The 13531-nt window shown below is 42.8% G+C and overlaps 1 protein-coding gene across 3 annotated transcripts in view; it reads right to left on the reverse strand.

The window, feature by feature from the left end:
- Positions 1-13531, reverse strand: part of DVL1 (dishevelled segment polarity protein 1) — a 174624-nt gene that overhangs the window by 15201 nt on the left and 145892 nt on the right. For 2 of the 3 annotated variants that reach the window (XM_069741111.1, XM_069741113.1), the window contains 5 exons: positions 9685-9761; positions 8650-8717; positions 6784-6933; positions 2548-2679; positions 830-997 (listed from right to left, as the gene is read on the reverse strand). In XM_069741111.1, the coding sequence (XP_069597212.1) occupies positions 830-997; positions 2548-2679; positions 6784-6933; positions 8650-8717; positions 9685-9761 (595 nt within the window). The remainder of the gene's footprint in view (positions 1-829; positions 998-2547; positions 2680-6783; positions 6934-8649; positions 8718-9684; positions 9762-13531) is intronic. The other variant, XM_069741112.1, reaches the window with a different exon arrangement.

Below are 13531 nucleotides of genomic sequence, written 5' to 3' on the forward strand. Positions count from 1 at the left end.
AAGACCATAAAAATGAGCACTAAGTAAAAACGTCCTTATTTTTCAAGAAGTAAGGTAGATTTTAAAACAGCAAGAAGTATTCAGGGGAAAAGCGGGAACAAAATAAGAGAAAAATCTGTCCACTTTTGACAAGTTCTCTTTAAAGTTCATATTAAACTTCACTTCAAAGTCCACTTGATTAAAATGAAGGATGATGATAAACTGATTATCGATCAGCTGTGATCTGTGGAGAACCTTGGCAGCAAGTGTGAAGTTTCCCTGCAGTGCCCCCACAGGAGAAATAAAGCAGTACACAGTGCCTATTGAAATCAATGGGCTGGCGTTTAAAGCAGGGATGGGCTGGGTCCTCCAGGGAGAGAGAACTACTACTTGTAGTCATTTTGTGCTTGTTTCTTATAGTCTTTCTTGGTACAACTGGTAGTATTACAGGTATTTCTGGCCTATACAGTTTGGAGCATCCTCAGCATTGGGAACAATGTGGGAGACCCCTTAGATGTAAAACCTCATTGAATTAACATACACGACTCTTCTCTAAGCTAAATTTTTGCTTTGGAAAATAAATATTGTTGTGATATAACTGTACTTTGCATTGTGTGATAATACACATTACATCTACTGAGCAATGGGACACTATGGCTTTCTGTACCGTAATCTTCAGCCATTGACAATCAGAGTATTTATTATGGTGACTTTACAAAACTACAACTTTGGGCTATCTGGGAATGTTGATAATGGTAGTTTTGCAATAGCTGAAAATGCAAATGCCGGGGTCCAGTGATCTAACCCAACTCCTCTCACTATTATACGAAACGGTGGATGCGGTACTTACTGCCACACAGGTCTCCAAATACGTAGTAGCACTGTTCCGAGAAGGTGATCTTGTTAACCGTGTGTCTGAGGTAGCCATGCTTCAACATACTGCTGGCGTATTTTCTAGCTTCTCGCCGCTCTTTGAAGCCTTCTACGTGAGTGTACAACCAGTCTACGACATCGGCACCTGGGGGGTCAACCAAAACCAAATCAAACATGGGAGTCACAGGGAGCAATACTGTATTGTACGTTCATCCATTTTTGTTCCATTCATCCAGATTGGCATCCATTTTTATTGTATGGGGGGGAAAAAAATCAAAGCTTCTCCTGGCGTAAAAGAATAGGCAGCACTTGGAGGAAACAAGGATGGAATTAGTGGATTTTCATTTTTTTTTTTTTTTTTTTAAGACGTCTGAATGAAGCGTTCAGTCATGGTCGAAATGGTGGGAAACCTTGAAATTGTTCCAGAAAATGAAGTATTTCTTCCAGAAAATTGTTACAAATTACACATGTTTTTTTATACATATGGTTATTTCCTTTGTGTGGACTTTCTCAAGTCCTCAGACGGTTCTCTTCTCCTCTTTCTGTCCTCCATGCTTAGTGTGACCCACACAGACACACAATGCAAAGATTGAGTCATCGTCTCCCCCTATTATCTGGTTTCAGGTGTGATTTTCATATTGCCAACACCTGTTACTTGCCACAGGTGAGCTTGAACGAGCATCACATGCTTAAAACAAAGTTTTTTTTTTTATCACAATTTTGGAAATATGCCATCAATTTTGTCCGGCCCATTTTGGGCGTTTTGTGTGAAATTATATCCAATTTTTTCCTTTGTTGTTCCAATACACTCAAAGAAAATAAACCTGTGTATAACAAAACATGTGTAATTGCGATAGTTTTCACGGAGAAATACTTAATTTTACGGAACAATTTCAAAGGTGCCAAAACTTTTGCTCATGATCGTATGTGGTCTAGCAGCTGTAATAGGGGGGATCACGTCATGGCGGACTGATGGGAGTGGATGCATCTGTGTACAGCGCTGTATATATGGTAATTATGGGATATATATTCAGAAGTAATGGTCTAAGCAGAGGATGATAATTATCCTGACCGTGCAATGGACAATACACATGACCTGGTATGTGCGGGAACCCCGTTGTATTCCTACTACTTTACAACAGACCTCACACGGTGACAAATAATCACACATGTACAGCTGTCCGACACAAAGGAGGGAAGCAGAAAGTGATCCGGGCATGTAAGCGATACAGCCGCAACCTTTAACCCCTTCCTTGGTTACTCCGAAACTTGCAGAGATTGAGTTTAATTACCGCTGGTCACACGTATTTAACTCGTGATCATCGTCTCAGCAGATTCAAGCCGTAATGTGTCTGCAGGTACCTAATTAATCTTTATTAGATCATCTAATATATATTAAAGGGATTGTCTAGAGAGCTGCCGCAGGCAAATAGCAATACTTATAGAACATACCCTTACACCCTGAGATGTGGCCCGCAGGGTGAAGAGCAAGAAAAGTGATGATTGGGTTAGGTCAGGATCCAATATCTTAGGGCGTTTAGAAATTTGATGAGAAAGTCAATTTTTGTTTTTTATATACTGTATATATTTTATGCTTTATGTTGTTTTTTTTCACTTTCCACAGTGTCATGCCCAGAGCAATGGATTAGCACAATGACGGGCGACGAGGTTGTCACACTAGAGGGGTCGACCTACCAATGACCGCGTTCGATATTGTAATCTTTAGCCACATACGGTCCCGAATTTCCAGTCCTGAATCTGGCAGTTGCATTACTTTCACTATAGTCGCCATGTCGCTCTTCACGGATAGAGAAGACTCTTCTAGTTCTGCAATAAAATAAGGTAAAAAAAAAAGGCGTAAATTCGGGCATCTTGAATACTGCATAATTAAAGGGAAACTCTACCCCAAAGAGAAGTGTGCTCGATGACCATCAGACCCAAGGTACAAAGGGCTTTATGTGGATTTGGTTATGGTATAGAAATTATATCTAACACAAAATACTATAACCTCATAAAAGTAACAATATTAAAACTGCTTTTCTGACATTATAACTCATTAAGTCAAGCTCTGGCTTATTATCTCCGAGCTTAGCTTTATTACCTTACAGCACTTGCTTATTATCTCAGAGAATTCATTTACTAACTCAGAGCAGTGGCCTAGTATCTCAGTAAGCCATTAGATTGGAGACGTAAACCAATGGTTCATCTCACAACACTAGCTTATTACCTTATAGCACTATCTTATTACCACACAGCACATTTATAATCCCAAAGCACTAACTTATTAACTCAGAACACCAACTTGTTGCCTTAAAAAACATTGGATAACTATCCCAGGACACTAACTTATTACCATAAAGAAGCGCTTTATTACCAAATCACACTATTATCTCAGAGCACTGGGTTATTATCTCAGAGCACTGGGTTATTATCTCAGAGCACTGGGTTATTATCTCAGAGCACTGGGTTATTATCTCAGAGCACTGGGTTATTATCTCAGAGCACTGGGTTATTATCCAACAGCATTAACTAATTATCTCAGAACACTGACTCCTTATCTTAGAGCACATTACCTGAAAACATTGGATTATTATCTCAGGGCACTAACTTGTTACCTTACAGCACTACTTTATTACCAAACAGCACAGACTAATTATCTCAGGACACTAGCTTAATACCTTACAACTCTACCGTATTACCAGCTTATTATCTCACAGCATTGACTTATTAACTCAGAGCACTGACTTATTACCTGAAAACATTAGATTACTATCTCATGGAACAAGCTTATTACTTTACATCATTACCTTATGACCACACAGCACAGATATATAATCTCACAACACTAGATTATTATCTTACAGTACTACCTTATTACCAAACAGTACTGTTGCAATTTCAGAGTACTATCGTATTAATGTAGAGCGCTGAGCTATTCCATGAAAACATTAGATAACTATGTGAGGGCACTATCTTATTACCTTACGGTACTACCTTATTATCTCAGAGCACTGCGTTATTATCCCAACGCATTGGCCTATTATCCCGGAACGCTGACTTATTATTTCAGATCAATGACCTATTACCTTATAACATTGGGTAATTATCTCAGGGCACTAGCTTATTATCTTACAGTACTAATTTTTTAGCAAACAGCAAAAACTTATTATCTCAGAAGACTAGCTTTACTCTACAGCTCTACTTTATTACTATATAACATAGGTATTATCTTACAGCAATAAATTATCTCACAGACTTATTATCTCAGAGCACTAACTTATTATCTGAGAATACTAATTTATTACCTAAACAGTGGATTATTATTTCAGGCAACTAGCTTATTACCTTACAGCACTATCTTATTACCACGCAGCACAAACATATTCATATTGACTCAGAATACTAGCTTAATACCTTACAATAAGGTCTTTTTGCCACACAGCACGTAGTCTAAATATCTCAGGGCACTTGCTTATTACCTCAAATTATTATTCTACATCACCCATATAAAAATGAATCTGTGTCTTAGGTCTAGTGGTCTATTAAAACGTGGCACCAGTTTATTGTGCTGATAAGGTTTGCCAAACCAAAGATGGTGACATAGCGTAATAAGTGGTGTCATGCATCAAGATGGGATTTATCGCAACAGAAAAATTAATTAATGACAAACTTTGTGATTGCAGGAAAACTCAAAAGAAAACTTTGCATTTTCCGCTTCCAATATGGAATTATATGCAGGAAAAGTTGAGTTTTCCCTTAAAGGAGTGGTCTCATCAAAAATATCCTAGTCCTTGTAAATGTTTGTTCCCGCTTCTAGTTTCTCTCCAGCCCTGAAGTCTCCTCTAACCACAAGTGTCGTGGTCTACACAGGTCACTGGGTTTTTATGTCCGCTGCCCTCAGAAATATAAAACCTGGATGGTCAACATGGCACCATTTATCTTTAAGGTGATGGCAGGAGGGACAATACCCGGCACAGGTCATCCGTGTCACAGGATTTCAGAAAACAGATCACGGTTACAAATGTCCCATTAAGAAAGAGGATACAGCCTCCCCTCCCTCTCTAACCTGAGAATCCGGACTTCAGACCCTCAACAAGGAGTAAAACTGTCCTCTGAGGAGGAGAAAAGGCAAAACCAAAGGAATCTGTCATCTGATGCCTAGACAATGCCTACACCTCAGTGCTCCCAGAACCGCTCCGCTCCGTCAGTTCTATATTATCTACTAGTGACTTGGAAGAGGTGAGGTTTCTAGCTCCACTAACAACATTTTTGTAACCTGGATCCCCACCGTTCACTCCGATGTCCCAGGTTGCTTGTTTTCTAGGGCATTATCCCAATTAAGGCCAGGCCCCTTCAACACAGACAACTACTGCTGCTCCAAAGTGGCGGCGGTAGTTGCCCAAACCACACCCTTCTTGGTCAGCTCTCTGCATCTATTGGCTATGGCTACATAGAATTGACCTTAGTTATGGCCGCCCCCTTCAGCAGTTACTGGCCACACATTGAAGGGTCCCAGGGCTGAAAAATTACACTGAAAAGCAGATAGGCTACGTTCACACTAGCGTTGTGCGCCACTGCGTCGGCGATGCAACGCACAACGCACGCAAAAACGCTGCGTTTTGCGACGCATGCGTTGTTTTTTGCCGAAATTCGGACGCAAGAAAAATGCAACTTGTTGCGTTTTCTTGGTCCGACGCTTGCGGCAAAAAAGACGCATGTGTCGCACAACACAGCACAAAAAGACGCATGCGTCCCCCATGTTAAATATAGGGGCACATGACGCATGCGTCGCCGCTGCGTCGCCCGACGCAAACACGACGCAAAACGGGAAACGCTAGTGTGAACGTAGCCATAGAGAAGAACTTGCCACAAGCAGCGACACACAGCGACTCTGGTAAGGTGGTGTAAGCGCCTAGCCGAAAGTACATTTCCAGTAAGCACTGGTATGCCTACAGCAGAACTGGTGTAAGGGCAAACACCAGCAGGCAAATCTCTAAGCCCCCACTTATAGGTCTGTTTTTATTTCCATTTTTATGATCCGTTTAGACAGCAAAAAAAAAACAAAACTAAATGTAACATCCAGTTACAGAACCCATTCATTATGGTTCATAAAAAGGTATGTTTTCCATCGGCTATCACTTTTTTTTTTATATAGACCCAAAAACATTATCTACAAAACCTTGTTGATTCATTTATTTTAACATCAAAGTCTATGGAAAAACAAATTCTGAAAAATGGATCCTTCTAAGGTCTTGTGCACATGACCATATTTTCAGTCTGACAAAATATTGGATCGTAGTGCTATTCTATGGGGCCCATGCACATGCCCGATTTTTTTTCCTCGGACAGCATGCTTATCAGTTCGCACTTGGCCATGCAAGTCAATGACTCCATAGAACACATTGGGCTGCACTCGGATGACATGTGAGTGCAGTCCGATTTCCACGGGCAGACACAATGGAGAAGATGGAGACATTCATTTTTCCATCTTCTCCACATCCAAGAAAATTGGATCACGCTGGTTATTGCACTAAGTATTTCAGATGCCATTTCCAATATTCCGTCCAATATACGTGTTAGTTTATATGACGAGTAGCAGAAAACGACTGCAGCCGATTGAGCGTGAAATAGTTTAGTAAATCAGGTCCCTACTTTAAGACGTTGATGGCTGAGCATGCTTGGCCTTGTAGTTCCTATTCAGCATAACAGAAGTCAGCAGGCCACTTGTGCTCTCCGCCATTCTAGTAGCCCCTAATGGACTGTACGCAGCATGATCAGTGAGATGATCTACTTGGACGTGGCGAGCAGGACGCAGGACACCAGGCACGTCCTGCTGCTTGGCTGGTTGGTGGGACTGTGGGTTTGGGTTACACTGCTGCCCCAGGGCAGGATCAGTCCTGCGCACAGTGCGGGGGCTGCAGTGTGACTTACTTTCCGACTCGGGTAAAGAGCTTGTTAATGAGGAGCTGGTGCATGTGATGATACTCATGGAGGGGCTCATACCGTAACGGGGGTATGTTCCCGTCAGGGCTGAGGTATGAGTGATCCAGGCAGCCGGGTCTATCGGTCTCACGGGTTCCGCTACAATTGGACATGGGGGGGAAATAAAAAAAAAAAAAAGAGAAAGTTACTACAAGGAAAGGAGAGAAGGATACAATTAGTCACATTGTGAGACATGTAACATGTCAGCTTGCATTTCTCCATTTTCTACCTGATGTTTTAGCTTTATGGAGTGATTTCCAGTCAATTTCAATCCTCATGGCAATTCTCTTCCAAGAGCGGAGTGTATTGATCAGTTGTCTTGAGACGCCCTTTGTTTTCACTTTATAGAGCTTCTTATTGATTGATAATCAGTGAAACTACACGTAAGCCCAAATACATCCACATTGGCATTTTACTCACCAGTTTTGATGACGGGTGTAAGAATCGGGCACTACTGAAAGGCAATCTGTCACAATGCTTTTGCCACCCCATCTGAGAGGAGCATAATGTAGGGACAGAGACCCTGATTCCAATGATGTATCACTTACTGGGCAGGTTGCTGTGGTTTTGATTTAATTGTTGTTTACCTCCTGCAGAACTGGCACCCCCACCGATCAGACATTGATGACCTATCCTAAGGATAGGCCATCAATGTTAAAGTCCCGGACAACCCCTTTAAATATGCCCTACTTACAATTGTGGTGTCTACGGCTCCAATACAGACTAATGAGTCTGATAACAGATTAAACTCTGTGCAGTCAGATCTTTAGTCATTCTTTTCACCTATCACCTACTTACTATAATCCTTGATTAAATATGTTTAGTATGTTAGAAACAAGCAGGAGGCAGATAATAAAAAGAACATGACTGCAAGGTCAGACTACAGAGAATTTGTAGTCTGTTACCACGGAGACATATAGTTTTGCATATAAGTCCCCACTGATCCTGTGATCCCCAGTGTGAATGGAGCAGTAGCGTTCATGTATGTCATTTCAATATTTAAAGGGGTGTCCACTACTAGGACAATCCCTTCTTGATCAAAATGTTTGGCGCCTATAAAATAATAAAGCCTATACTCCCCTCCCGTGCTGGCGCTGCTCCGGCGGTGTCGGGACTCGCTCTCCCAGGACTCCCGTGCTGTTGTTGTGACACGTGATGCCGGCACCCAATCAGAGCTGGCGTCACTGTCCACGCCTTCGGACAAATCAAAGAGGAATTCCAGGATCAGCTGATCTTCCACTTCCTCCTCAATTCGACGGGAGGCGGGGACAGTGACGCCGGCTCTGATTGGGTGCCAGCATCACATGTCACAACAGCAGCACGGGAGTCCTGGGACCGCGAGTGCCGACACTGCGGGAACAGTGCCAGCATGAGGGGGGCTCGTATAAGCTTTATCATTTTATGGGGGCCAAGTGACAAGAAGCGGTGGTCACACATGCATAGTAATACTCATATAAGTGTATAGGGGTGAAGGGGCAGTGACCAGGCATGAGCAGGACCGCTCCAATCGCATGGTGGATACAAGACCCCATTCTCAGGACTATTTCCTGTGCAGAGTTGATAAATGCTATATGTCTAAACAAATCCAGGATAACTCTCTGGGATTTGTATGACCAGAAAAAAAAAAATATATAAATATATATATATATATATATATATATATATATATATATATATATATATATTTTTTTTTTTTTTTTTTTTTTTTTGCATATATTATATATATATATATATATATATATATATATATATATATATATATATATATATATATATTCACCCAGTATAAGCCACTGGCTTGCATACTTTGCTTACCTCGGGGAATGGTGAAGTAGCTTCTTGGAGTGGGGTCCCAACATTTTGCTACAGTAAGGCTAATTGGCCTGGAAAAAAAGGAGACAAATACTAAGGAGCTATAGTGTCGCCTAGTGGTGCCACTGTATAGCAGAGCACTATGCAAATATTCTCCGGAGTAATATGTACTATATGTGTGCTGTAATATGGTGCTGAACAACTAAGAGGTTACAGAGAGCCATAATTCAGAATTATGACCTAGTGGTATGAGTGATACCTGTGGCGGGCAGCAGCCATTCATCTCCTCCTACTTTATAGGATAACGTGAATGAGTGATAGGAAGGGGATGGGGGATGATCTAAATCAACTGAAGGATTGTTTGCTCAACAATTTTTTTCCATTCTAGCCAACAATCCCATGGTGGAGACCGCCTTAGCAAAACTATGTCCAAATGCAAATGCTTTTGGGCGATCTTGGTTGTATTTCGGGTGGGGCTTAGATTTTGGCAAGTGTGTCTCAGTATATGGCTAAGTAATATTTAAATTAAACCAATTAATTGAATAAACTAGCATGCTAAATATATGAGTACTGTCTAAAGGGAATCTGACATCAGTTTTTAGCTATTTAATGTGAAAACAGCATGATGTAGAGGCAGAAACCCTGATTTCAGCAATGTGTCACTTACTGGGCTGATTGGTGCAGTTTCAATAAAATCAGTGTTATCAGCAGGAGATTATCACTAGAGGACTAGGTGTCTCGTGACTCTTAGTCCAACCATGACGCCCTCACTGATTGGCAGCTTTCTGCCTATGCATAGTGTACAGAAAGCTTCCAATAAGTGATGTGGGCGAGGTTAAGCAAGGCTCAGCATTCAGAGATCTGCTAGATCTGCAGCAGAGAAAGCTGTGATTTTTATCAAAATGACAGCATGCAGCCGAGACACATCTCTGGAATCAGGGTCTTTGTCCGTACCTCATGCTGATCTCAGTTTACATAACTGAACTTGGTGGCATCCACTATATAAAACTGTCCACAACTGTCTTCCATGCTACTTACCCTGGTTTGGATACAATTTCCCTTAAAACTCTGACCGCATCATCATTGCTCATGTTCTCAAAGTTGACATCATTGACCTGCAAAATCCCCCAAAATATAGAGAAATATGAATATTAAATAAAGAGATAAACCAAAAGATTAATAGATAGATAGATGATAGATAGATAATAGATAGATGATAGATAGATAGATGATAGATAGATAGATAGATAGATAGATAGATAGATAGATAGATAGATAGATGAATAGATAGATACATAGATAATAGATAGATGATAGATACTGTAGATGAATAGATAGATAGATAGATAATAGATAGATGATAGATAGATGAATAGATAGATAGATAGATGATAGATAATATTATTATTTATTGTTATAGCGCCATTTATTCCATGGTGCTTTACATGTGAGGAGGGGTATACATAATAAAAACAAGTACAATAATCTTAAACAATACAAGTCATGACTGGTACAGGAGGAATGAGGACCCTGCCCGCGAAGGCTCACAATCTACAAGGGATGGGTGAGGATACAGTAGGTGAGGGTAGAGCTGGCCGTGCAGCGGTTTGGTGGTTGCTGCAGGTTGTAGGCTTGTCGGAAGAGGTGGGTCTTCAGGTTCTTTTTGAAGGTTTCGATGGTAGGCGAGAGTCTGATGTGTTGTGGTAGAGGGTTCCAGAGTAGGGGGGATGCACGAGAGAAATCTTGTATGCGATTGTGGGAAGAGGAGATAAGAGGGGAGTAGAGTAGGAGATCTTGTGAGGATCGGAGGTTGCGGGTAGGTAAGTACCGGGAGACAAGGTCACAGATGTATGGAGGAGACAGGTTGTGGATGGCTTTGTACATCATGGTTAGGCTACGTTCACACTAGCGTTATGCTAGTTTGCGTCGGGTTTGCGTCGGGCGACGCAGCGGCGACGCATGCGTCATGCGCCCCTATATTTAACATGGGGGACGCATGCGTTTTTGTTTGTTGCGTTGTGCGACGCATGCGTCTTTTTTGCCGCAAGCGTCGGACCAAGAAAACGCAACAAGTTGCATTTTTCTTGCGTCCGAATTTCGGCAAAAAACGCCGCATGCGTCGCAAAACGCAGCATTTTTGCGTGCGTTTTGGTGCGTTTTTGCGTGCGTTGTGCGTTGCGTCGCCGACGCAGCGGCGCACAACGCTAATGTGAACGTAGCCTTAGGGCTTTGTAGTGAAGTCTCTGGGCAATGGAGAGCCAGTGAAGGGATTGACAGAGGGGAGAGGCCGGGTAATAGCGGGGGGACAGGTGAATTAGTCGGGCAGCAGAGTTTAGAATAGATTGGAGGGGTACGAGAGTGTTAGAGGGGAGGCCACAGAGCAGGAGGTTGCAGTAGTCAAGGCGAGAGATGATGAGGGCATGGACTAGGGTTTTTGCAGATTCATGGTTGAGGAATGAACGGATTCGTGAAATATTTTTGAGTTGAAGTCGGCAGGAAGTGGAAAGGGCTTGGATATGTGGTTTGAAGGAGAGATCAGCGTCAAGGATTACCCCGAGGCAGCGAGCTTGTGGGACTGGGGAGAGTGGGCAGCCATTTACTGTAATGGATAGGTTCGTTGGGGGGGTCGCGTGAGATGGGGGAAAGATGATGAATTCTGTTTTGTCCATGTTAAGTGATAATAGATAGATGAATAGATAGATAGATAGATGATAGATAGATGAATAGATAGATACATAGATAATAGATAGATAGATGATAGATACTGTAGATGAATAGATAGATAGATAGATAATAGATAGATAAATAGATAGATAGATAATAGATAGATACATAGATAGATAATTGATAGATAGATAGATTGTATGGTCTATCTAAGGCAATACAAAACCATCCTCAAGACGAAGAATCAGAGTTACAACTCTATCAAACTTAGCCAACTCCAAGACAACTCTTTCCGGGAACTATGGAACCACATGGGCACAAAAAGAAAAAAAAACAACATCCATATCCAAAACGGCAATATCTGGCTTCAGTACTTCAGAGATCTCTATAAAGACATCCCGAAGGAAGAACTAAGCCACTGACAGAAAAACACGATGGCAAAACTAAAGGGAGAGGAGGAAAATTTCCAAAACCCTCTGGATACACCAATCACACTACAGGAAGTTACAGAGAGAATCTCTACCATAAGGTGTAGAAAAGCCAATGGCCCGGATGGAATCCCACCAGAGATGCTGGAGTATAGCCCACCGGAAATACAGGCAGCAATGGTTAAACTGTTCACTGCCATCCACAACAGTGGAGACAGGTATGACCCTGCCAACTACAGAGGCATATGTGTCAGCAGCAACCTGGGGAAACTGTTCAACAGCATCCTGAACAAGAGGATCCTCAGTTTCCTCACCGAGCACAACATTCTCAAAGACGACAAGCAGGGTTCATGCCAAACCACCGCACTACCGACCACATCTACACCTTGCACGGCTTCATTCAGAGCCACATCCACAACACAAAGCATGGGAAGATATATGCCTGTTTCGTAGACCTTAAAAAGGCCTTTGACTCAGTAGGGCACCCTGGCCTGTTTCTGAAACAGATTGAGAGCAAAATAGGAGGAAAGACCTATGATGTCATGAAAAGACACCGAGAACCGATGCAGCGTGTGAGTGAACGGTGAAAGAACGGCTGATTTCCAGCAGAGCCGCGGAGTCAGACAGGGCTACAGCCTTAAGGTACCGTCACATTAAGCGACGCTGCAACGATCTAGACAACGCTGCAGCGTTGCTGTGTGGTCGCTGGAGAGCTGTCACACAGACAGCTCTCCAGCGACCAACTATGCGAAGTCCCCTGGTAACCAGGGTAAACATCGGGTTACTAAGCGCAGGGCCGCGCTTAGTAACCCGATGTTTACCCTGGTTACCAGTGTAAACGTAAAAAAAACAAACACTACATATTTACATTCCAGTGTCTGTCCTCTCCGGCGCTCTGCTTCTCTGCACTAAGCACCGGCCGGAAAGCAGAGCACAGCGGTGACGTCACCGCTGTGCTTTCCGGCCGCTGCGCTTACACAGTGCAGAGAAGCAGAGCGCCGGGGGACAGACACCGGAATGTAAGTATGTAGTGTTTTTTTTTTTACATTTACACTGGTAACCAGGGTAAACATCGGGTTACTAAGCGCGGCCCTGCGCTTAGCAACCCGATGTTTACCCTGGTTACCAGTGAAGACATCGCTGAATCGGCGTCACACACGCCGATTCAGCGATGTCTGCGGGAGTCCAGCGACGAAACAAAGTTCTGGACTTTCTGCGCCGACCAACGATGGCACAGCAGGATCCTGATCGCTGCTGCCTGTCAAACTGAACGATATCGCTACGTCACAGATCGCTAGCGATATCGTTCAGTGTGAAGGTACCTTAAGTCCAACACTCTTCATCATTTTCATCAATGAGCTGGCCAGCTCTCTGGAATCCTCCGCAGCTCCAGGTCTCACCTTCCATGACACCCATGTGACATTCTTGGTCTATGCAGACGACCTACTGCTGCTGTCACCAGCCGAGAAAGGCCTCCAAGACAACCTGAAAATCTTGGGAGAACTTCAGCTCCACATGGGCACTATCGATCACCCCAAAGAAAACAAACATCATGGTGTTCCAGATGAAAAATCCAAGAACGGACCAGCACCCTTTTTTTGTGCTAAACAACTGCGCTCTTACAGGAATGGACAATTACACCTACCTGGGCCTGGAAATTCACCACTTGGGGAGCTTCAAACAAGCCATAGAGACCCTGAAAGACAAGGCCTGCAAAACCTTCTATGCCATGCGAAGGTAACTTTACCATCTGAAGTCACCAGTGAGGGCCTGGCTAAAAATCTTCGATGCCA

The sequence above is a fragment of the Ranitomeya imitator genome, chromosome 10 (genome assembly GCF_032444005.1).
Source record: "Ranitomeya imitator isolate aRanImi1 chromosome 10, aRanImi1.pri, whole genome shotgun sequence".
NCBI classification, from domain to species: domain Eukaryota; kingdom Metazoa; phylum Chordata; class Amphibia; order Anura; family Dendrobatidae; genus Ranitomeya; species Ranitomeya imitator.